General features: G+C 39.7%; 1 protein-coding gene and 1 long non-coding RNA gene across 5 annotated transcripts in view; one reads left to right on the forward strand and one right to left on the reverse strand.

Annotated features, from left to right (window-relative positions):
- The window catches only part of LOC116687791 (RNA-binding motif, single-stranded-interacting protein 2), a 25,469-nt gene continuing 1,357 nt past the window's right edge, over positions 1 to 24,112 (reverse strand). The window contains exons 1-14 of one of the 4 annotated variants that reach the window (XM_032513401.1): positions 15,009 to 15,106; positions 14,610 to 14,773; positions 10,398 to 10,456; positions 9,944 to 10,035; positions 6,840 to 6,997; positions 6,623 to 6,702; positions 6,392 to 6,501; positions 6,165 to 6,208; positions 5,861 to 5,954; positions 5,523 to 5,573; positions 5,175 to 5,285; positions 4,957 to 5,037; positions 3,222 to 3,309; positions 1 to 2,249 (exon numbers count right to left, since the gene is read on the reverse strand). In XM_032513401.1, the coding sequence (XP_032369292.1) occupies positions 3,229 to 3,309; positions 4,957 to 5,037; positions 5,175 to 5,285; positions 5,523 to 5,573; positions 5,861 to 5,954; positions 6,165 to 6,208; positions 6,392 to 6,501; positions 6,623 to 6,702; positions 6,840 to 6,997; positions 9,944 to 10,035; positions 10,398 to 10,456; positions 14,610 to 14,746 (1,098 nt within the window). In that variant the 5' untranslated portion in view covers positions 14,747 to 14,773; positions 15,009 to 15,106 and the 3' untranslated portion in view covers positions 1 to 2,249; positions 3,222 to 3,228. Of the gene's footprint in view, positions 2,250 to 3,221; positions 3,310 to 4,956; positions 5,038 to 5,174; positions 5,286 to 5,522; positions 5,574 to 5,860; positions 5,955 to 6,164; positions 6,209 to 6,391; positions 6,502 to 6,622; positions 6,703 to 6,839; positions 6,998 to 9,943; positions 10,036 to 10,397; positions 10,457 to 14,609; positions 14,774 to 15,008; positions 15,107 to 24,112 lie in introns of those variants that run through there. The other 3 variants (XM_032513398.1, XM_032513399.1, XM_032513400.1) reach the window with 3 other exon arrangements.
- The window catches only part of LOC116687793 (uncharacterized), a 10,158-nt gene continuing 5,471 nt past the window's right edge, over positions 19,426 to 24,112 (forward strand). The window contains exon 1 of the long non-coding RNA XR_004331634.1: positions 19,426 to 19,437. This is a non-coding gene — a long non-coding RNA (uncharacterized LOC116687793). The remainder of the gene's footprint in view (positions 19,438 to 24,112) is intronic.

Raw genomic sequence — 24,112 nt, forward strand, 5'->3', positions numbered from 1 at the left:
TAAAGAGTTAGAAACCCAATCATCAAACCTCGAGCCTTGAGAAAGACGTTTTTAGACTGCGTGCATCACTGATCTTAAACATGGATGGTTGAAGAACGGGAAGAAAAGCTCCCCGGAACGCTACAGCTAACTCCACTGATGTTATGACTAACTCGATGGCATTCAAACAAAACCTGTTGCCATTCCGTAGTATATACAACTTAGTGTCAATCCTGCGAGAGATCAGGCAGTTCATTCAGAGAAAAAACATTAAGGCTTAGCTAAAAAGTGTTTTCGCAGAATTTGGTATCACTCCTAAATTCATTCAGACTTGCTGCCTCACTAAAGGCTGTTATAACTATCTTTAATGGCACTTCCACGGTCTAGTGAGCAGTCCTTTGTAAAACCATTATTTATATTATCTACATATCTACAGTTTTTGATGTCTGCATAAATTAAAGTTCAACATATTTGGATGCACTGCACGTGGTGACATGAGCTCCACTCTGAAAAGGGCTTGCGTGCATGAATCCTCTTTGAGCTGCAACACCGATGTAGCATCAGTAAGAATCTTTTGGATCAGCACTAAATGAAGTCTTTGTTTGGTTCAACTCTCCACTCCTAAAGGCTTTCTGCAAACAGGCCCGATGCAATATGAGGACAGACGACACAAGGTTTGGAACAGAAATTTGTGTGAAAACAAAAGCACAAGAAAACAGCATCAATACATACGCAGAGAAAAAACTAACATCTACTAAAAAAAAAAGGTAAAACCTACAGCTAAAATCTACTTCAAAGATAAATTCATCAAAAATAAGGCAAGTTAGCTCAAGAAGGTTTTCAAGTGACAGAATAAAGAAAAACAGAAACATTTAACTTTCTACTAACTAAAATTTACTGACGGAGAATCCAACTCAAGTAACAACAGCAGCATTAAAAAAAAGACTTACAGCTCCCTTTCCTTTCATACTAATTATTCTCAGGGATCGTGTTAGTCCTCTATTTGATTTCCCTCATTGCTTTTGATAAACTATATCTTAATTTAGTAACTGCATTGCTCTTTGTACACATAATCTTTTAGTAAGTAAATTTAACCGCTCAAATCTAAAGCACGTTCACTTCATCCCTTCAACAGAGGATGAATTTAATGATACCTGAAGGTTTGCCACAGCAAAACCGCTTAAAACCACTTCTCATGGACATGGATGTGACATGGAGTTAAAATATAACAAAACAGGGCGACTATTAATATGAACAAGTGCCATTTTTGATGGTGCATACGGGACTTGAACTGAATTGAAAGTCATCCAAGCATCAAAGCTACAAAAGAAGAATTTCCAAAATGTTAGAGCTTATCATTAATGCATCGGCTAAGGTTAGTTTCATCATGTCTTGATAGACTACAGTATTAAATAACTTCTTTTCTATAAATGTATGTTTCAAATCTAAAAAAATAGAACTATAATTCAAATATAAATAGAAATAATTGATTGTCTTTTGTTCACTTATGGAAGAAGGTAAATTAAAAAAAGAAAGACTTAGACTTAACTATAAATAATGTTAATATCATCTGGGCATGAATAGAAATGTCTGCAGCAGTTACAGGAAGAAGTAGCTTTAAACGGTTCGCCTCCTCTCGGTTACAATGACTCGACACATCAGACCAGCAAACGTTTTTAAATCTGTACAAATTGTTGCCCCCGCTGCTGCAAATAGAACGTCAAACAACAAACATCAGGAAATAAAAATAAAAGTTTGCATATTTTACAAAAAATAAAAGACACATTGTGTTTCAATTTTTCCTTGAATCACCCTGAAACGTCCAAAATGCGTTTTTCTTTTAAAAATAAGAATTTTTTTATATTACGTGCACAAAAATAATGCTCTGTGTCTTTTCCTCTTCTCTTAAGTTTGTTTTACTTAGTTTCCTTTTAAACTTCTTGTTATGTTCCTTTTTCAGTTATCAAAATAGATTAAAGCTTCTGTGAAGAAGATTCCCACCTTTGGTTGATCAACTCTTAAAGATGTGAGCAGGAAAAGTCCAATAACGTAATTTTTGTCCTTTTTCTTTAAAAAAACAAATCAGACCCCCCCCCCCACCACACACACACACACACACACACATACACACACGCGAAAACAAACGCACGTTCCTTTTATTATCCGTGTTCAAGTCTGGGTGTTTGGTGATGTATGGAGCACAGTTCTCTTACAGCTGAATCCTGTTTGGTTGGATTCATCTTGTGCCCTCAGCCCCACCCTGCTAGGAGCTGCAAAACACACACACACGCATGCATGCACGCACGCACGCACACACGCACGCACACACAAACCACACACACACACACACACACACACACACACACACACACACACACACACACACACACACACAATAAGCATTTTAACACAACACATCATTCTCTGAAACTGTTCAGTCTTAAAATGGCAAAATAATCTGTGTTTGGGGTTAGGGCTGTGCAAAAAAACACATAAATGCATATTGTCAATATACTGGACTAAGTAGTACTTGTGTGTGTAAATCACTGGCTACTGACTCTCTTACGATACAGCAACTATTGCAGGCTCTTAAAGAAATTGTTTGACATTTTGGGAAATAGGCTTATTCGCTTTCTTGCAGGAAGTAAGATTAGAAGATCCCAACCACTCACTCTCACATCTGTTAGGTAAATATGAAGCTGGAGCAAGCAGCCGGTTAGCTTAGCTTAGCATAAAGACTGGAAACAGGGGAAACAGCTAGCCTGGCTCTGACTAAAGGAAATAAAAACCTCTGCCAGCACCTCTAAATCTCACTAATTAATTGACATGTTATATCTTGTTTACTTAACACAGGAGACTGTCTTCTGGCTCTGCCAGTCTTTGCTGGTTGCCTGGCGACCTTAGTGACGGCAAGACTTCAGGAAGTCACAGCCTTTTCTTATCTAACTCTCGGCAAGAAAATAAATAAGCAGAACCAACATGTCAAACTATTCCTGTAACACTTACAATATGTATTGAAACAACTGTGCCTTCATGTGCTATTGGCCCCACACACACACACACACACCCACACACACCCCACACACACACACACACACACACACACACACACACACACACACACACACACACACACACTCACTATCTTACCTTCATATGACTTGCAGTTTAGATACTTTAAAAACATCAGTCTACAGCCGTGTAATATGCAGGACAGAGCAAAGCGACCTTCACTGTCCTACCTTAGCTTCACTTGGTGTGTTGGTACGAGTAGTTTGTGTGCTCTGCGGGAGACTCCATGGCAACCTGTTGCTGTTGACCACCATTCTCCTAAAAGAAGAGGACAGGATATTCAAACAATTCTCTACTTGATAATTAATTATAATGTGCAAATTAATTAATTAGTTTTTATCAAAGATAGAAAAAAGACAGCCTGTATTTTCCCACTGCCCTCCCCACCGAATCAAAGACATGATAAGTCTTTGAGACTTTATTGTTGAGGATGAACCAAAATACAGAAAACTGAAAACAGAAAACTGAAGGCCACGGTTTATTGCAGGACGTATTTACTAAAATTCATGCTAAACATTCACGATGTGCTATCATTTAAGGACATTTACCCAATGATACTTTAACACCCATCACTCTACTCCACCTTCTCTTCTCCTACCTCCCAATGACCTCATCCCTCCAATCACAGCCTGAGTTTCTGGCTTACTACTGTGCCTCTTCCCATTCATAAACTTGCCCCTTTTTTCTCATTCACTGTCTTGCTCATCCCGCAGGCTCCCACCATTATGACTGAGCTCCACCTTCCAACAAATGACTCAAGACTCTCCACAGGCTCGGCCGCCCTCCTGCAGAGCGCTCAGCCAGGAACCTGCAATAGCACTATGGCACACAGACTGTGTAGTCCTCAAATGTATCCAAGAAATGATTCTGATTCTTATTCATGAGTGACAAAGGCTCTTCTAGTTGAATAATGGTTTAATAAAAAAACTAATATAGACAGATGGTCTTGACAGCACACAGCTATTTCACAAGAAGAAAATGACATGGAGGAAGTAAAATTAATATATATTAATACATTCATTAAGTAATACACAGTTATAAATTTTTCAAAGAAAAAGCGAGGAAGACAGAAATAAAATCTTTGCACAATTTAATTCTGCATATCAGCAGGTGCTAAAATACAAATGTATAAATGTGTAAATTATGAAACTTTCTATAGTACAAATATTTTGGGGAAAGTGTCATTTTCTGAGATCTACACCTTCCATTACAGAAATAAGCAAAAACTCAAAGGTTTTTAAAATGTCATTGTTAAAAATGTAAAGTCTGTTAGAATGCTAACATAGGCCAACTCTACCTACTTGGCCTATCATAAAATAATTGTGCCAGTAAGAATAATTTGATCAACATCAAGAGTTGAATCCAAAGATTGGATGGATGGTGAGTCCAGTTGGTCATCACCTTAACAACAACAACAACAACAACAAACAAGGTAATACATAGACTTTTTCTAAAAAGTCTGTCCTTTAAGTTTCTGCGAGGCAAAACTTAGGAATGACATGACTCATGTTTGTCCTATGTTTCTGTTTCATCTTTCCAAAACATGACATGTTATTTTTGCTCTAATTTTATGTATTTATAGAACCCTACAAGAATCACCAAAGCTACTACGCCAGCTTCTACCTGTCATAATAATAATAATACCACAGACACCTTAAGGGCACATTGTCCAGCTCAGTAAATTTGTCAGTTGGCAGTTTGAATAGTCACCTCTCCTACTTTTGTGCCCTAACTCTGCCACTCCTTAAAACACAGATGAAAAAAAGTTAGTCTGCTAAAAGCAACAGCTTTTTTTGAGCTCACAGATGTGTCAAGTTTTAGTAAATATGTCCCTATAAGAGTTTTAATTACTAGTCATCCCATTCATGGAAATATAAGCAGCTGAGGTTGAGGCTAGCTTCATACCTCTAATGGGACACTGGAGGGAGGCACTGGTGTGTACTGGGGGATGTAGGTCCCCTGCATAGTTGTGTTGGCCGGAATATACTGTAGGGAAGGCAGAGAGGAAAACACAAATTGTGTGTAGTATTTGACATGAATATTTGATCTTGTGAATTTCAGGACAGTACGGGGACAATTTTTTTGCCTTGTCCATAGTGTGTGTGTGTGTGTTTGGTACTGACTGTGCCCGTGCTGCCCAGGGACATGTGGCTTAGCTGCTGGGCGAGAGGTCCCATCATGGACGTGGGCTGGATGGACATGGCATGATCCATTGTTGGGGTAAGAACTGTACCCTGTGGATGCATAGAAACGCACATAAACATACATTTTTGTTAGTCTGAATCCCTATCTCTAATGGAATGCATTTTAGATCCCTTGCAAGTGGCCAAACAGAAATATGCTGAGGAATACAGTTAAGCTCTACATTTGGGTTGAATGCATCTCAGACCACCTCCAAAAATGCAGAATGCTTTTGTGGGGGCTTAGAGTAAATGGGGTATATGAGAGGGGGAGATGGTGGTGATACTCACAGCTGGCTGCATGAGGTATGACTGATGGTGCATCCAGGACGGGTTGTGTACCTATATATCAGGAAACACATCATGAAACTCATTTGTAATGAGTTGCTGTTGCTTGCACAGTCCCCTCAGTGCCTGTATTATGTACGTTTGCAGAGAGAGGTCATAAGAACTTGAACACATATAATCAGTATTGTGGGCTGTGGTCCTCCCTGAGTGTCTGTTAACTTGCATAATGTGGACATAATCAGCCGTTTGGCACAGAAAAGTAAAAGAAAATGAAGTCTTGGCATTAAAGCAGATTTTAAAAAGTCAGTATTTGAATTAGAAACACATATGAAATAGCCCACCTGGTAGGATGAGACAGGAGAATGCATGTAAGGTGAGAGGGAAGTCTGGGCGATCATTCGGTTTGGAGCCAGACTGTAGGGTGAGGAGTAAAAGCTGTCGAACAGACGGAGCAAAGCGAGAAGAAAACATGAAGACGGCCACATCATATCAACAATCTGCAGTATGTCTCCAACTGAGTTAAAAGCATTTCTGTGTTCACGCAATGCCCAGCAGAGGGCAGCGCTTTACTACAGTTTGACTATGTTTGAGTTATTTTCCTGGAGGGTTGAGACTGTTTTCAGTCAGTCCATGAATACCACTCACCCATTTTGTAAGGCTGTGGGGTCATACGCAAGCGTCATTCCTCCCTGGAAAAACAATACACAGGATTTAGAAACAGTGAGGTCACACAAACACTGGTGAAGTCTGTACTAAAAAAGTCATCTAGCACAGAGTGAGAATGATGGTCGTGCTTTCATTTCCAACAGGAAATGTAATGTGAACATAGGAAGTTCCCTTTAAGAATCATGAGTTAAAAGTGGCCATGTTACCGTATCTCCATCTCTACCCCAGGTCCTTCCATTATGGAGGTACTTCCCTTGGCTCTGTCTCTTCTTCTGACCTCCGTCTGCAAACTTACATAATAAGGGCTCTGTGGGCACTGTGAAAGCAACAGATCAAACAAGAGAGGGAATTTAGTGGTCATAGTGGGGATCAAAACACTGAGCTCTGGCACCAACGATATCAGGTTCCTATAATACCCCAAAAAACATTCCACGCACCAGGCACTCCTGGTGGAGTCTTGATGAATTTGCCATTGAAATGTTGAATTATGGCCTCACACTTCTCCGTAGATTCCATTCTGAAATACAGTCAAAAGTTAAATTGAATTATGCTTGTGGATCAAAGTTTATATTAGGATTTTCCTATGTTTTATTTACAGCATAAACTGTACTCAAATTATCCCACACCACCATGGAGTAGTCTATTATGTCTGACCTGGCAAATCCCACACCGCGGCTTGTCCCGTTAGCATCTCGGAGGATGCGTGTGGAAATGACCTGGCCAAATGATTTGAGCATGCTCTCCAGCTCCTGCTCATCCATAGACAGTGGTAGGTTGGAGATGTAGAGGTTGGTGGGGTCCTGCTCTTGTTGCTGTACAGGAAGTAGACATAAAAACCAGTTCACATTCAGATCTGTTTTGGACCTGTGTGAAGAGATGTGATTCGTTTTGTTTCATTGCAATACCAATAGATGTTGGTGTAGAAGTGGCAGACATCTGAAACTATTACTTTATTAATACCTACTTGTTGGGTGTTTTAATGTTACCCGAAGTACTTCAATTAACTTCTTCTTTTTTTTTAAAAGGCGTAGCCTTTATTTTAGCATAACACTTAACGAACATCTTTGCAAATGGAAAATTTCTCACTTACAATATCTTTTTCACACTGCAGAAATTCCTGTGTAGGCAGCAGTGGGACAGCAGTCTTTCCATTAACACCTGCCATCACTCTTGGCACATTAATACTTCATCATATGCATGTACCATGTCAAACATAATTTTGTATTAAGACTTGATGCGGATAAAATGTTTTTAAGCAATAATACCAATAAACTGAAACTCTGAATAATTTATCACCCATGTGTCAATGCCCCAACTAAGGCTGTCTGGTTTTGCTAAATCCACACGCACACATTAATATGCTGACACATGCAAATATGAATCTGTTGGCAAAGATTAAATCACTTATTTAGGATGAATGTTGTCTAATTAAGAGATCTGGATAGCTACAAGTAAAGAGAGATTATTCAGAGACTCATTTTGTGGCACTAGCTTGAAAGTGAAACCTTGTGTGACTGTGCAGAAGCATACAGGAAGCCAGGCATGAAGTTAAGGAGTTCAGAGAGCAACAGGAGCCTGGCAACTGGGAGAAAGAGGCTGAGCCAAAAAGAGGGGAAGGCAAAACAGAGAGAAGGAAGAGGATAGAGCAGAGCGAGAGTGGGAGAAATGAGGAGCTTAAAAGGCTGATATTTTGTACAGGAGGGAACTGACAAGATAGGAAGTAGTGGGAGTCTTGAATAATTTGGGTAATGAAAGAGGAGGATGACAGAAGAGAGCAAGAAAGGAAAAGAGGATAAATGACTGCCTGCTTATTAAGCTTTAAAATATATTTTGAAGCTACCATTTTCCATTTTGACCCTTTTCTAACACTCAGTAGCCTACTATCCAATAGCTCTGCAAACCGGTTTTTTACTTGTACACAAAAGAAACTGTCAGATGTGGGTCTAACAGCTATCTCAAGTGAAGATTTACTGATTAGCCTCTGTTCTCAGCCGTAAACCACCTGGCCAAGAGATTACCTATTTTCTGTGATTTTCGTCATTCTGGGTGTGGCAACACAGCTATTATATAACACAGTGGTACACTGCATTAGACTAATAGATATACTTTATTCATTATAAAGGATAAACTCCCTCCGGGTTTATCCTTTTATTTACCCTTCACCTCAGCTTGTACACACAATATCCAATTTCACATTCAAACAAATAATAATCCTGTTGTAGATATGAAAATGGGATTTGCTGAGGCTTCACAGTGTATTTTGTGTGCCAAGCCCAAAGTGAGCCATGTCTATTGAGGTGTGTCTCTGTGTATTTGCCTGCTTGTGTGTCGAGCAGCGCGGGTGAGCTGACGTCTGAGTTTGAACAGGGAGGTGCTGGGAAGTAAGAAGGGATCTATTTTTAACTCTGCCATGGTTCTCCTGCCCCTTATGCACGCGGCTCCTCTGGGCCCACAGCCTCGGGGCTGGGGTGGCCCGTTCGGGGACTGAGCATACTCTGAGGACGGCGAGTGCAAGGTGTGGCTCATTCTGTTTATGAACAACACTCTGCAGCAGCCATGGTGAAGGTGCAAACAAGTGAAACTACACTTGAGCGTTTGATGTTAAACTGATTTTAGATTCATGCTTGTTTTTTTCTGACCTGAAGTAACCCAGTGATTGAGGCAGCTGTGTATATTTAGGTTTTTATAATGGTTATCAACACCTCTGACTGAACAAATGCTGTCTGGGTGAGTCGTGTCTTAGTGTCGAGTTGCATTTGTCGGGTATTAAGATACACAGGATTGTGTGGCAGTCTTACAGAGGAGGGGCAGAGAACTTAGACTCCGGGTTTAGTTGCACTGGACTGGTCCAGGTCAGCTGCCAGTGTGGATCTGTTACAGTTTTCTGGGGCTGGGCTGAGGGAGACCCTGGTGTTACATTGCAGTGGGTCTGTTTGGGTACAGGACACGGGGAGGGGGGCAGGGACACTGGGGTGGAGTGTATTAAGTGCTGGTGTCAGCCCCAGGTCTGAGCCCAGACGATGGACAATGCCAGCCCATTGTGTCTGTCCCATTGACAGTGGGTGTAGTGGCACCCTCCCCTGGGTTCCCTCAAAGGGGAGCATGAGAGCCAGAGGGATCAGCTTAATGGGCCGACAAGAGTTGCTTTGACTGCAGACACTTGGACAAAGAGCTCAGAACAAGCACTACAACAGGAGCAGGTTAGCAACATACACAAGCACAGAGACAAGGGCACGAGGGGAAAGGAGAGAGAAGGGGGTGAGGAGGGCGGTGAAGGAAGGGGAGACAAAATGAGAATAAAAGGAAATGCAGTAAAGGATTAACAAGTTAAGAGTGGTGAATTAACAAAATCGGATTAAAAAGGGTAGTCATTTTGCTAGTCACAAATCTAGTCTCCATCAAGCCAGACTTTATCCTTTGTACAAATGTTGATTATTGGCACACGTTCACCCAACAAAGTATAACCAACATGTCTCTCTATAAACCAGAGTTTATCTTGAACCCTTGCCAACAGGGCAGTGCATGTAAATTTTGACATGATGAAGTAGGTAGATGCGTGCTTGATGAGGAAGGGACTATGACTCTCGGTGGTCAGAGTTTAGCAAGTGGCTCTTTGGAGATCAATAGATTTTTAGAGAAGACAAGATTGGATCCAAAGATGAACTTGACAAGTTTAGCCTAATGGTGTTTGGTGAATTTGGGGGTAAAAGAAGTAGTGGCTGTGTAACAGAGCGGATCAAGAGCTGGTTAATTCTTACTTTGGCCATCTGAGCCTGGACCCCACTGGACTTCAGAGCTGTAACTGCTTTCTGTGCTGCTACTGGGCTGTCAAAGTCCACAAAGCCATAGCCTGTACAATAGAAAAACACATATTAAAATAAAAATATTGCAAGCGTAGCATAGCTTAGAAGTTGGAAACAGCTACATTTTCCACCTTGATATTATATGTTCATTTAATGGCTTTAAATGTGCTGGTAGATGTTTTTTAACTTTTGACAGAGCTATACAAGCTGTTTTCCCCTATTTGCAGTTTCTACGCAAAGCCCAGCTAACGTTAACTGTCTACTGGTTGCAGCTTCATAAAACAACATGAAATTCCAATTTAATAACAACACAACCAACACCAGTGGTATGAGTAGGCAACAGTAATGAAAAATCATAATGCCAACTCTCAATTTAAAAATCTAAAATGAATTAAAATGACTAACTCACCTTTACATTTGTTGGTGGTTTTATCCAAGATGGCCTTGGTTGAAACAATCTTGCCATACCTGTAGGGACAGACAAGAATTCAGAAAACAGGGTCAATTCTGGTTGGCTGGTCCTCTCTTTGCTTGAGGCGCAGTTACCACTGGAACTTGTTTGTTATTAAAGCTGTTAGTAGTAAACCTTCTCTCTATATCTTCTCTCTATTACATTGGAATCTGGGTTTCTATCAAACCAGATCCAACAATTGTCTCACTCTCAGGGTTCGTTCTGCGCGTTCGGATCTTGAAAAATCAGCCTTTTTCTTCGATGCCCCTAGCACATGGAACGCTCTGCAAAAAACTCTAAGGTTAGAGGTACTTCCATCTGCTACTGTTTTTAAACAATTGGTGTTTTTTTGTATATGTCTCTTCATGTAAACTTGTCATCACTTAAAATGAGGGAAACCTCAATGCCCTTTAAGTATAAATAAAGGTTAAGTAAAAAATGACCGATGAGGTGACTATAAGGCAAAAAAATCTTCTCCTACCTGTGCATACCAATCCTGCCACACTTCCTCAGGTTGCCTGACTACAGCTATAAACATGAACACATACTCCTTTGCGCAATCAATTGTGTCTTTTTAGTGCGATCATGCGTGCCACAGAAAACTTTGTTCGCCTCGGCCCTTCTTTGTATGCTGGTAACTCTGTTCCCTTGTGTTGTTTTTCGACAGACAGGAGACAGTACCCTAGGGCGAAAAACTATTTCTTCCAGACCTGTCTTTACCACACACACTTACACACAAACACACACCTCTCTACTAAATACAGCTCTGCTCTCGGATATTTGTGGCTCAAATAAAGCTTTAAAGTGTTGTCACTAGCAATATTTGGCTTGCAAATAGACATATTGACTTTCAAGGGAACTTACCGTTTGCCTGATCCATTTAAATACTTACAAAATAAATCAAATGGTGTATAAAACATAAGCCGGTGTCCTAACCTTTAATTTCAGTCCACGGTTGTCAATAGAAAAACATTAAAAAGGCCAATCAGAAAAGAAAAGAGTGAATTAGTGCACTGATGCAGTATTATAAAACATTAATGCTATGAAAACCACATTAAAAGCAGTAAATGAGAAGTGTTATGTAAGATGCAGAGACTAATGGAATGCAGTGTTATAAGACGGCACATCAGCACTACTGTATAATAGACCTGCCCTTGTCTGGTGAATTTAGCCAGTGAGTTCCTCTGTTTGGGAGACATGGCATCTGGGCGGAATGTACACTGTAACCTGATGCTTCACCCCTTCAGTTTGCCTTCCTTCCCACCACATCCCTCTCCCTCGCTCTGTTTTTCCACACACACATCGCTGGGTCCTACCCTCCCGCCTAGTTTCAATGGACATTTGCCCAGATGACAAAGATCTGACTAGACGGCCACGGCAGAGACCTGTGTCACGTTTGACACCAGTGTCCAAAGTATTTATGCTAAAATGTTGTGGCCTTATCTCCTCTCTTTCTAAAATGTAAATAAAAAAACAGCCCGTGCATCTTTTTAGAAAACAAAAATAGTAGCAGATTTATATGTGAACAATCTTGATGTCAGCTACTTGATGTCAAAGGCCACAGTCTGATTTGTGCATTCACAGTATTACCTTCGGGATAGACACATTATTAAGGACACTTCCTCACAGAAATTAATAATTCATTATCCACTGCCACATAGCCAGATGACCTTAGAAAAGGCTATGTTTATAGTTTCCTACTACCATCTAACAGCTGCAAAGTGGTCAATGAATGAGCTTGATCTAATTTAACCCATTCAAGCCCAACTAAATTTTCCATTTCTTTTGGTCATATCTCTGAGCCCTCTGGGCACGAAAGTAGAAACATACATTCAAAATGTACTGTTTACCACTGTTTGAAAGATTTTAGTAAAACAAAGTAATATAATATTCACGTGCTGGGCTCAAATGGATGCATATCAAACTAATTATACTAGTAATATATTAGGAATCAATTACATTAGTATTTTACTATTGGGAAAATAGCCGTAACATAAAACTTTGCTGTTTATGCAGTAAAGAGATGCACATGACCAGAGAAAACAGAAAAAAGAGGCTGTGGTATTCCCTTTCGCTCAAAAGGTAACAAATCTACAACTACCAGAATGCACTGCGCCGCACCAGACCAACCAACACTCCTGCTGGTGGGTGATGTAATGCATGCACGTCACAGAACTAATATGGCGGCTGGCTGGTACCAACCAATCTCGTCTTACAGGTGACTAACTGTATGTTTCTGAAAACATTTGAGGCGCGTAGCTGAATCTTGGTTTATTTTTAATCAGCCCTGTCTAGTTTTACAGTTCGGTCTGAGTTTGAGAATTAGAGAGACGGACGTCTCTCTCTCTCTCGATCCGCTTCTATACTCTTTGTGTCTGTATGCAGAAGTACAATCTGTAGTTCCAGCAATGACTTGAGATGGGAGATGAGGACGGAGACTTGAGCGCTGGCAAGCTGGAGGAAAGTTTATCATAGTTCATTTACACGTCTGATTAGTAGAATTTATCTCATTATTACCTTATGTTTTTTTCCTTATTTCTTTAATAGTCCAAAAATCAAAACATCAATACATGGTTTGAAAGAAAATATCTTGTCAAAAAGCCAATATTTTGGAAATGAATGCATATCAAACAAAAGTTTGGCCTGCAATCATAAACAATGACCCAGATTTAACAGAGTTAAAGCTCATACTTTCAGATTGAAAAACACTGTGTCCTAGTGATCCGTTTGAGTTTGCATTAGAGGCATGACAAAGAAAAATAAAAGCTGTGTTTCATGTTTTCCCCACCTGGAGAGTCCAAAGGTCTGAAGGCAGTGACTGTGTGTGACCCTCTGCTTACCTCAGCCCCTCTGCAGCAGAACAGCAGCCCACCCCCCTGTGGAGGCCACAGGGACTTGAAAGACAGCTCTGACCCATATACGACATGTCTGACATTCTTTCCCAGCAGGCCATGCTACACTTTTCCCACTCATTTAAGGTTCCCCTTCAGAGGTAGTTGTCCCACCCACCCCTAAAGCCTCCGTCCTCTCTCAACCGCTCTAACAACACAACAATGTCTCTGTCAGTCCCAAGCTTTTACTCACCCTGTTTCACATACCAACCGCAGATTTCAGATCTTCTTTTATTGTTCTAGCTTTGCCAACATGTGTTTGCACACACTATTAACATTATTATCAGATAAGAGCCGTGCAAATATGTACTGTGAATTTGATATTTCCAGTGCTTGTTCAGGGATGCAAATAACCTGTGAAGATGACGGATGCATGGCTAAGGTTCACATTCTGTGGCATTCTGTGTGGCACAGCCCTGACCTGTAGCAGCCAAAATTAGTTTGGTTGCTTACTGGGATTTATCTCTCTGTGTTACCATTTTTCCATGAAAATTAGTGAGTATATCCAGGTGTTTCAAACAAACGTAAACCTGCTAAAAATAGGCGATAGACTCCTTTCCCATTGCCAGTCTTTTTACTGGTGTGTCACGTTTAGTGTCACAAACGTGCCCGGAAAGTGTTACATTTCCTGCTACAGCTTTCTCCGATACAGTGCACAAAACTGCAACCTCTTCATTATTTGATATCTTTGCTAATAAACTTTAACTCTCTTTTGCTCAGATCATCACTGTCACTCGCACGCGCGCACACACACACACACACACACACACACACACACACACCACACACACACACACACACACACACACACACACACACACACACACACACACACACACACACACACAGCTGACAAAAGCCTGATGTTAGTGGATAAGTGGGATTTTTGGCCAGTGGGAAAGGTGTGCGTGCGTGCGTGTGTGTACGTGATTGTTAAGATTTAATCAAACTGACTTTAGTTGTGGTAATTCAGCATCCCTATTCACAAACTATTTTTCGTCACGATATATCACAGGCACCTGAATTAAATAAAATTAAAATTATATTGTAGCAGACTTTGTTAAATCAGCAAATATAGTATAGTTGTCCAAAGAATCAATAGACTATCGTATTGTGATAAAACTTGTAATATACACCACTAATAAGTTTCCCAAAATGTCACACTATTCCATTATATAAATTAGCCTCATGGTGTGGAATTCTTGAGGCTTAATCCGCATATTAAATCCAATTTTTATATCATCAGTCCATCAAAAACAAAAGTTTGAAAGTCACTTACGGTTGGCAGAGCTTGACCAGGTCTTGGTCTGTGGTTCCCGGATGGAGGCCGCGGATGTACAGATTAGTTTTACTCAGCTGTTCCCCTCCCCCACTGCTGTTGCTGCTACTGTTGGTGTTTGGACTGGGGGGCGCCATTTGGTGGCCGGAGGACACATAGGCCTGCTGCAATATGAAAGAAACAGAATTAACTGACTGTGCATGAGCACAAAAAAAAAAATTGTGAAAATACTCCTTATTTTCAAACACAGGCCAACATTGGACAAGCACAGATATTATTCAACGTGTTGTGTGAAAAAGTCAAAGGAGTATTTAAAGATGTTGAGATAGAAAGTAATCCTGCATGAGACAAATGATTTTGCGAAAAATTATATCTTACATCCCTCATGTCAACACTCACCAATAGTGCTTTCTGAGGGGAATGTGGGGCCTCTTGGCTGCCTACACCATATAGGGAAAAGAGGCCTCTTTCTCCGTGTTGAGTAACTTCTTTTTTACTTTTGGAACAACACAAAAAATCTTGCGGTGCATATGTAAGCTCTAAAGATCTAAAAAAATAACATTTAGTCAATCTGATTGAATAACAGACATCAACTGATTGTGATACACTTACGCTAATTTTACTTATAGCCTACTTATAAAAGCAGGTATTTCTAAAGGAATTGCTGCCATCTGTTCAAGCTTGCATTTCAATTGTCCTAAACTCGCAGAAGCCTTAGATTCATACTGATATTTCCCTCTCAAACAGTTTTTTGGGTTAATAGTTAAGTAGATACTGAGCAAGATGGAATAACTTGGTTAAGTTCCGTCCACATTCCATAAAACGTCCATTGAGCAAAACAAGGAAGAACAAGGATAATTGAAAGAGATGATAAAGAACAACGCATCATAAGTTTGTTATTGACATGCTCTACCTCAACTCTTACTGAACCTCCCTCTCATTTTTAACGTTGGGTTGTTTTGTTATAGCGAGGACATAGTGCCGGTGAATACTAGTTGTAAACTATGGTGGTCAACTAGTAATATGAGTCTGAAAATCTAGTAAATGAGATGACTTACCACTAGGAACATGAAAGTCTGTTGTGCAACAACCACCTCTCACTACGGGACTGTGGCTCCTCTTGGAGCAATTAAATAAAAGATTGTGTAACCATGAAGAGGAATATTTATTTTTATTTGGAATCAATGCGGTTTCAACATTACTTTGAAGAAGAAAAAAAAAGACCTCTCTTTCCAGGAATAGATCTACTGGCTGTTCTCCAAATAAGACTGAGGCAATAAATAGCAGAGTGCAGACCTGGCAAATGTTTTGCCTGTTTACTGTGAGAAAATTACTTTAATCACATTAATCTGACAGCCAAATGTTTTCATTCCGCGTTGCACATGAAGGAAGAAGAGCAATATGCCTTTAGCTCAGCACTGTGAGGGTGGAGCGTATCATTTGAGAGAGCAATTGGACAGAGGCGACAAGCGGACAATGGGTTAACTATCAGGAGAGAGGAGAGGGTCACTGATCAGACTTGTGATGTTTATGAAAAGAAAGCCCAGCAGGAAGTCACGGTCACACCAGGACCACCAGCAACGCCAACCAATCTCGCTAATTAGACGCCATCTGTAAGGCATGGCGCCCCTCTCAGACAGCCCCTCTGACCTCTATTTTGCCAGCAGCACGGCAGCCGCTTCAACAAAACGCTAATTTCTCTAAAGATAATCCTCTCTTCCTCTACTGCTGAATAAACCTGAAAGCATTGAATGTGTTTCTTCATGTTTGATAAGATGGAGACACGACCTGCTCAAAGTAAAACAAAGAACAGAGGCGTGTGCATTTCCTTTCCTCTCTTTAATTCGAGGCATATTTACACATGTCCATCAGTAAAAAAGCACAAATGACAGGATGTACACACATACATACACATTCTCAGGGCCCCTTAACCTGCATACACAGCACAAGCCTGCCTGTAAAGGTCTATCTATCTTTTCAAATTGAAGTTCATGATGAATACATTTTTGGAGGCAGATAATTTGAATGAAAGTGCAAGACAGCGGAGACCTGTAATCTTGTTCACACACTCTTTACCAGAGTGCCAAGTCCCAATCAAGCTCCAAAATGTACAAGGAGCAGTCCATTGCTACAAAACCCACTAAATCAACACACACCCCCACAGACACACACACACACATCTTTGAGAGCTTCATAAAATCTTGAGGAAAAATGTATTATCTATGACCTTTAAACTATACAAAATATATTCAGAAAAGGAACTAATCAAGTTTAAAGTACAAAAGCTTGACACAGTCTTTGCTGCCCTGCTGGTTGGTGATTACATGTCAGACTCTTTCAGCGTCCTTATGCATTTAATTTGCATGTATTGTGTTGAAGACCTACGCTGAAACACCACTTTTGTACCTTTTATTTTGAATAGTTAATAGATCAGTAATAATAGATCAGTGGTGGTGGCGAGAGCAACAAGAGTTTAGGAACAAATAAATCATGTCACCAATCTAGGACTGCAACAAACCAAGTTCCACCTCTGTGAAATTATGACAGGCCAATGTGATGTCTTGAAATTGATTGTTTGGAAACCCCAAAGCTATTCAATTTACAAGAAAAACACAGAGAAGCATCACATTTGGGGAAATGGAATGTAATTTGATTACTAATCATTATAGCACTAATCCAGTCCTTGGCTCCTATTCAACAGATTAGTAGATGATTAATCAAACATTTAGTCCCTTTTAGCCAACTTAAAACTTCATTATACTAAAAGTAAGAACAATGTGATTAGTTCAATTTATTATATATTTTAATGACAGTTAATTAACACTTTCTAACTTTTATAAATATTCCAGACAGGTATTTCTTACTACTGATGTGACTGTAGCACCATCTGAAACACGAACCTCAGGAGACAACATGTGGGTTTTTGATGGCTTTGTATTTCTCTTCCTCTGCTGAACCGCTCCAAATTCATAACAGAAGGCTAAAAAAATATCACTGGATATTTTTAGGACCAAACTTAAGAAAACAAAACACTTCTATAAATAAAACCATTGCCTTACATCAATACTCTGAAGCTGCCAGTGTCTTTCTCAAATATTGCATGCTGTTGGTGCTGGCTTACTTTAATCTTAAAGACATCAAAATTTACATTTAAAAAAAAATTGTGTTGACATCAAAACAAGCTATTAACAGTAATTAATTTATAGAAACACCTTTTTCGATTGCTAAACAACAGTGGGCCCAACTGGAGCTACCTGTGCTAATCTCTAACTACAGTCTGCACTAGGAAACAGTCACCTGAGCTAAACAGTTCCCATTTCCTGCAAAATTCATTCCAAGTAACACAACTCTTCACACGTCTCAAAACAGGCTGAGTGTAGCAAAACACTCTGAACAATCTCATTTAGATAACACACACCATCACGCAGAACACACAGAGTAAAAAATCAGGCATCAAACACCAATACAGAAAATACAAACCTTTCATTTTTACAGTTTGAACAATTTGAGTGACTTCACACTACTCAATAGTTTCTTTAAGGAAAAGCTATAGATTTTATGCAATATATCAATCTTTTCGTAAGGTAAACAAGAGGAACGGAACTCAGCAGTTTGCTTCAATATAGTATTTTGTCTTCATTAATTTATGGAATTACAGTAACAAAGAATAGTGTGACTGATCCTGCCTCTCTCCAGCATCATGCAGCAAGTTTTCTCCATCACATTGGGCGTCTGTATCATCTCTAAATACTAATCAATGTGGTGTTTCCATTGCTCTCACCTCCATTAATTTCTGAAAAACAGTAAGAACGCAGTTTTGCTATAGTAAAAGTAGTGTTTATCACATTTTGTTTTTTATAGCTGTGTATGTAACCTCAGACATCTTATCTGGGCATATTGGTATCTTTGCTCTTTTACATGTTTCTGTCAAGCAGTACAGTGTATAATTGTTTGTAACTCTTATTTTATGTGTGTCTAAAAAAAAAAGCCTAGATGTTCAATAACTCTTCTTAAACAAGGACATTTGATAAGGCTTTCAGGTAAATTGCAATCAACAGTGTTTGATAGACACCATACTGAAATCTATTCTGTTTTGAATGTGTGGTTAACAGTTGTGACAGCAGTGTGTATAGATTTGAAAACTGTGTTCAAGCAAAGTTTGATCCACATGAACTGCTGCAGTGCAGACTGCAGTTAGAGTTTTGCACGTGTAACTTCAGTTGTGCCCATCAAAAAACTTGTAAAACGCTTGCTAATGTATCTCTGCCTAGATCTCCAACCCTCTTCTTAGTCTCACTCCATCTCTGTTTTTATCTCTGTCTCTCCCTGTGGGGGCTTCTCCAGTCGACCCCAGTTTGACCCACAGAATTCCGTGGATTTCCTGGCTGTTGGGGGGGGGGGGGGGTCTGCCGACCTTCCCATGTACTGACTTCATGTCTTACCTCCAACAGGAAAGAGCTGTGGCTGTCTCACCAGCTGACTGACTTACATGCTAATGGACAGATTTATAGCCTGGCTGAATGAGGACACAGCATCCGGCTTGTATAGAGTTACGCCGCTGAGATGACACTTCGCACCAGCTCCACTGTAGCACTGACAAGGAAAATGAGTCATGAGAAAAGGAATTAGATGCCGCTTTTGAAGCCTTAACAAACATTTTGTAAAAGCTATTTGATTCTAATTGTTGTGTTGGTAAAAACGATACAAACAAAAAAACTACTAATTTGTCAGACTAATACGTCTGGGAAAATAGTGTAGTTTACATTAGCTGAAGGTTAGGTAAGGACTGTTTCTGGTAAAGCGGTAAGCGGCAGGCAAGAAATCCTCTGTATCTGCTCCTGATCTTATCATTTGCCATTTGAATTATGAGCTCTGCATTCCAACTAGGTGACAGGGACACCAAACTCACGTCTAGACTCGTTCCTGAGTCCGCCTTCCTGGCTTTTTGTCTCTAACCCTTCTCTTCCGTTTGTCTCTTTTATAGGCACCTATTTATCTTAATGTTGTTGATCACACCTTGATGCACTTGCACAGTAGTTTGGCTATCACCAGACCAAGCTCAATAGATTTGAGATTGAGCATTAATCTGGGGAGTCCGCTCTGTATTTTCTCTGCACAAGAGGCGTGACCAAGGGCATGGTTTAAATGACTCCGTACGCAATTGGAAAGTCCTTCAACCAATCAGACCAAGGAGCCGGGTGACGTAGAAGCGATAGCGGCATCAACCGGTTTGCTACGCTTCGGTGGCGTTCGGTGCCTGCCATGTTGAATGTAAACAACAAGCTGCTTGGTCGCTTTTCTATTGTCATCGTGTTAAACCCACCAATAGCGCGCCAGGGAGATGAGCGAGTTTGTAATTTGTTCCCACAAAATTGTGAACTGAAGCAGAAGAATCAAATGTTCAGGTTTCCAGACCAGGAGGGGTTTACCCAGTCTACTGCAAATGCACATGCATGCATGGCATTTCAAGCCAAGTCAGGTGGCCAAAGCTGGGGAGCTTGGAAACGGATACTGACAAACACTGGCCCTCAGCTCAGCTAGAGAGCTAACAAAATGTGAGGCACACCGAGTGTCTGGCATCACTGCGGCACTTGGCATCGGATTTCTAACAGCTGTGCTTTCTCCAAGGACTCGTTCTCCCTCTCTACCTGTTCACCTTGGCCAGTTCATGTGCTTGGCACTTAAGCTGGGGACCAATCTAAAACATCTGACACCCTTAAACAATGAGATAGATAAACATATAACTGGCAGAGAGCCATAAGGACAAAGGTGACTCTACAACAGAGTTCAGTGAGAACAAAGTCACTGCAGCAGAGCAGCTGGTTTAATACACACACATTAATAAAGTAGCCCTGTAGACAGCAGTTATTTGTGTATGTAATGTATTTCCTGTAGTGGAATTGTTACAAATATGCATTGATGAGCATATATGATGTGTTCAAACACAAAGCCTTTTGTACACAGCATATACACTTTGGCATATAGAAAAAATGTAATTAAAGCAAGATTAATATGTTGTTGTTTCAACCCAACCAATACTGGACTTTTTAAGATGATATTTACTAGTTAATATAATAGATATAGCTTATTAGCTCAAGGAGTTTAAAAATCCGATAATGCTTTATGGGTGCATAGTGTCTTTTATGTTTTAAACAATTTGGTATGGATCCCTTAGAAGGTTTTTTATTGTGAACAATATTCATAGTGAGTGGGACATTACAGTGTAAAAATCATCTTGTCTGTGTCTTCTGATGGATGTAATTGAGACACTCTCCTCCTAACTTAAAGCTGCATTGAATAACTTTTGATCACCAGAGAAAAACAAACTCCACAACAAACTAAGACAAACAAATGACACACAGTCCATTGCATTGCATGTATATGGCCAATGTGTTATCAATTGCCTACTTACACGTCCAAGAGTCATGGAGCAACATGATTATCTCTATTGGAAGCATGTTTCTGGCTTGGTTTCAATAAATATAAATTAATTATTAAAGGGATGTATTGATCCGATATGCAGGATAGGAAGTGACATTGAGTTTCTTTGTCAATAAAATAATATTTGGTGCGTATCAGTTACATTCAATTAGTAGCAACGGGCCGCCAGAACACAATTTTAGGTGCCACAGTATGCCTGTGTTACCAAATGTACATATGATTTTAATCAGTTCTATGCACTTGGATCAGTTCATCCTACCAATAATCACCGCAATCACTCTAGTCAGTATCTGTGTCTTTAACTGTTGTTGTCATGTTTATCAGAGCATGTTTGAAATGCTCTTGCCCCCAGTGTTGAGAGAAGAGTTATTAATCACTGCCTGCTCAAAATGAACCCTGCTGATTGGACAGTTTACATGTGAACTGTACAATTTGATTCACCAAAGCAGGCAAGCCAAACACAAACTGTCAATATTGAATCTGATCGAGTTACTGTAACAGTAACTGTTACTTATTATATGAATCCATTAGTACATGCAACCATGATCTGGGCTAACTAATCACTGTGCCTTTTTTCTCCTGAAATTACTGGTTACTGGTAACTGGTTATTCAATTTCACAGAACCATATATTATAATGTGAAAGTGAAATTATTTAAAGAAGCATGGGAGACTTTACTTCTGCCTGTATTCATGTCTGAATGGTCTTTACATCTGTGTCACAAGTGAATGCTCCACTTAATGTTTTTCTTTAATTTCTTTTCATATCCAGTTGTGTTTTGATCCAATAAAGTGTGTGCTGAAGCAGATCTTTAAATCCCAGCAGTACGTTGACATTGAAAAGGACCCCCGCCAATATGAGAACAAAATCTGATTGACAAGTATAAAAACCAGCCTTTCGATGAGCCCCTGAGCGAGACGCTTGATACCTTAGAAGCGGCAAACCGCCTGTTGTTATTTTTCCAACCAGGAAGCTTTACACAGAAACCTACCAAATTTGATTTGACAACATTAATTCTATTTATTTGAGAGAGGAAATGAGGTGCTGAGTCAGGAGAGGAGCAGCTGGCTTTAAGCACAACAGAAACCAAACACCTCTTAGTTGTCAGGCTGGGTAATCACCTTGCACACACAAGAGCGCTTTTCTAACCTCTCTGCGTGTTTGTTTTGTGATCAGGCTTTTATTTTGTGTACTAGTGCAGCTCAGGTATGGCAGAATGTGAGCAGGAGATAAAGAAGGAGGATGAGGTGGATGTGGGAGGAGGAAATGTAAGGAATCACAACACAGGAACTTGACCTCTCTGTGAACTTTAGCTCCACAAAACAGAGAGGCTTAGTCTTACCAAAACTGGATGTCCTTTTACACTCTATTTAAAACGTTTTTTATTTAAATTTAATTTTTAGCTTTGTTTGTATGTTGTGCACTTTCATAATGTATGTAGCAAGGCCAAGTCAATTCTATGTATATAGACCAAAAGCAGGGCTTTACAGTGTTTACAGCATATGACACCCTCTGGTTTCCGTATACATCATTCTAGTTGCTTTCAGATATTTAGAGTTACTTATCTGTTGTTGTACTGTGACCCTTTACTTTACCTGTGTAGGATCAAAACAGTTTCTTGTACATTTCAGTTCATCATTTATATTTTTAATGAGTCTTTTCAGATGGCATGTTATCACTGGTTCCGGGAAAACTCACCTTTAGCAGTATTTTTGTCAATTTGATTTTAGAAAAGATTTTACGTATTCAGAATGGACAGTAAAATATACCATATTATAGGCAACCTACACAAAAGGCATAAATGTGAGCTTTCCTATGATGTCAGACTGATCCTTTAAATACAAATAACTGCCCTAGTGCTGCATTCATTTCTTTTTCAAGGTAAAATTCAACATTTTGGGGAAAACGCTGGATTTTTACCTTCGACCAAGTTGTTGCTCAATTTAAACGGTATGAATTGTAATCCCTGTTCAAATATTTTACCAAGTTGCTGGTGCACAATTTAGTATTTCAAAAAATTCTGTAAATGTATATCCATGTATTTATTATTTGCAAAAACATGAAAGAATGATCCCAGTCACTTCCACACAGAGAGCCATACAGCTTATTAATTAAACACTGGTATGGATCAGTGCTGTGTCTCGGCCGATAGCAATAGCCCAGGTATCGGTACTGAAAAAGTCAAATTGGTGCATCCCTAGTACTATCATATTTATGACCAGAACAGCAACAAATCATGGACAGCTGGAACCTGCTAGTGTTGCAAAAGGCAGTTTTGTTTGAAAAATAATTGAAACAATGAAGCGATTATCAAAAAGTTGCAGAATTGCTATAATCTACTAATAGCTAATCTTTGAAGCTCTAACGCTTATAGAACTAAGTTGATAGAATAGAATATAATGCCTTTATTGACAATATACACATGTGCAATACCTGTGCAACAAGATTGAAGCAATCCATTTACATTGTCAACAAGAAATATAAAATATAAGTAGTGCAGAAGGGGAAAAAAGGGGGGGACAGGATGCACAGTTCCTGAGACGACTATATACATATATAAATGTTGATATTGGGAGAGTTATTGCTGTTTAAAAAGAGGACAGCTTACAGATACGCAAGACTTAATAACTGTTTAACAGCTTCTTAATTTATGGTACACGATTTATATTATACAATTATACACATTTTAAAGAATGAAACTGCAACTGCGGTGTATTTCCTTTTAAGTGACGTTTAACATTTGTATTGGTCCCTGGTGAGCTACAATGGTTGGCACTGATAGATTAGGTAAGGAATTGTTTGTCAAATAGTCTCCTCATAGCAACAAAATGAGGTCCAACAACCTAGTAACAGCTACGGTAAAGGACTGCACATAAATGTACATACATTAAAACATGAAAAAATAAAAATACATTATCAAATAAATTGCAAATTGTGTGTGTGAGTGTGTGTGTAGAACAAAGAATTAATACACAGTGCTGTTTTCTTTAGACAGGCACTAGTGTAACATCTGGGAGGGATGAGCAGCCAGGCGGTGCCCAATATCACAAAAAGACAATAAG

Source organism: Etheostoma spectabile, chromosome 4 (assembly GCF_008692095.1).
Source record: "Etheostoma spectabile isolate EspeVRDwgs_2016 chromosome 4, UIUC_Espe_1.0, whole genome shotgun sequence".
NCBI classification, from domain to species: Eukaryota; Metazoa; Chordata; class Actinopteri; order Perciformes; family Percidae; genus Etheostoma; species Etheostoma spectabile.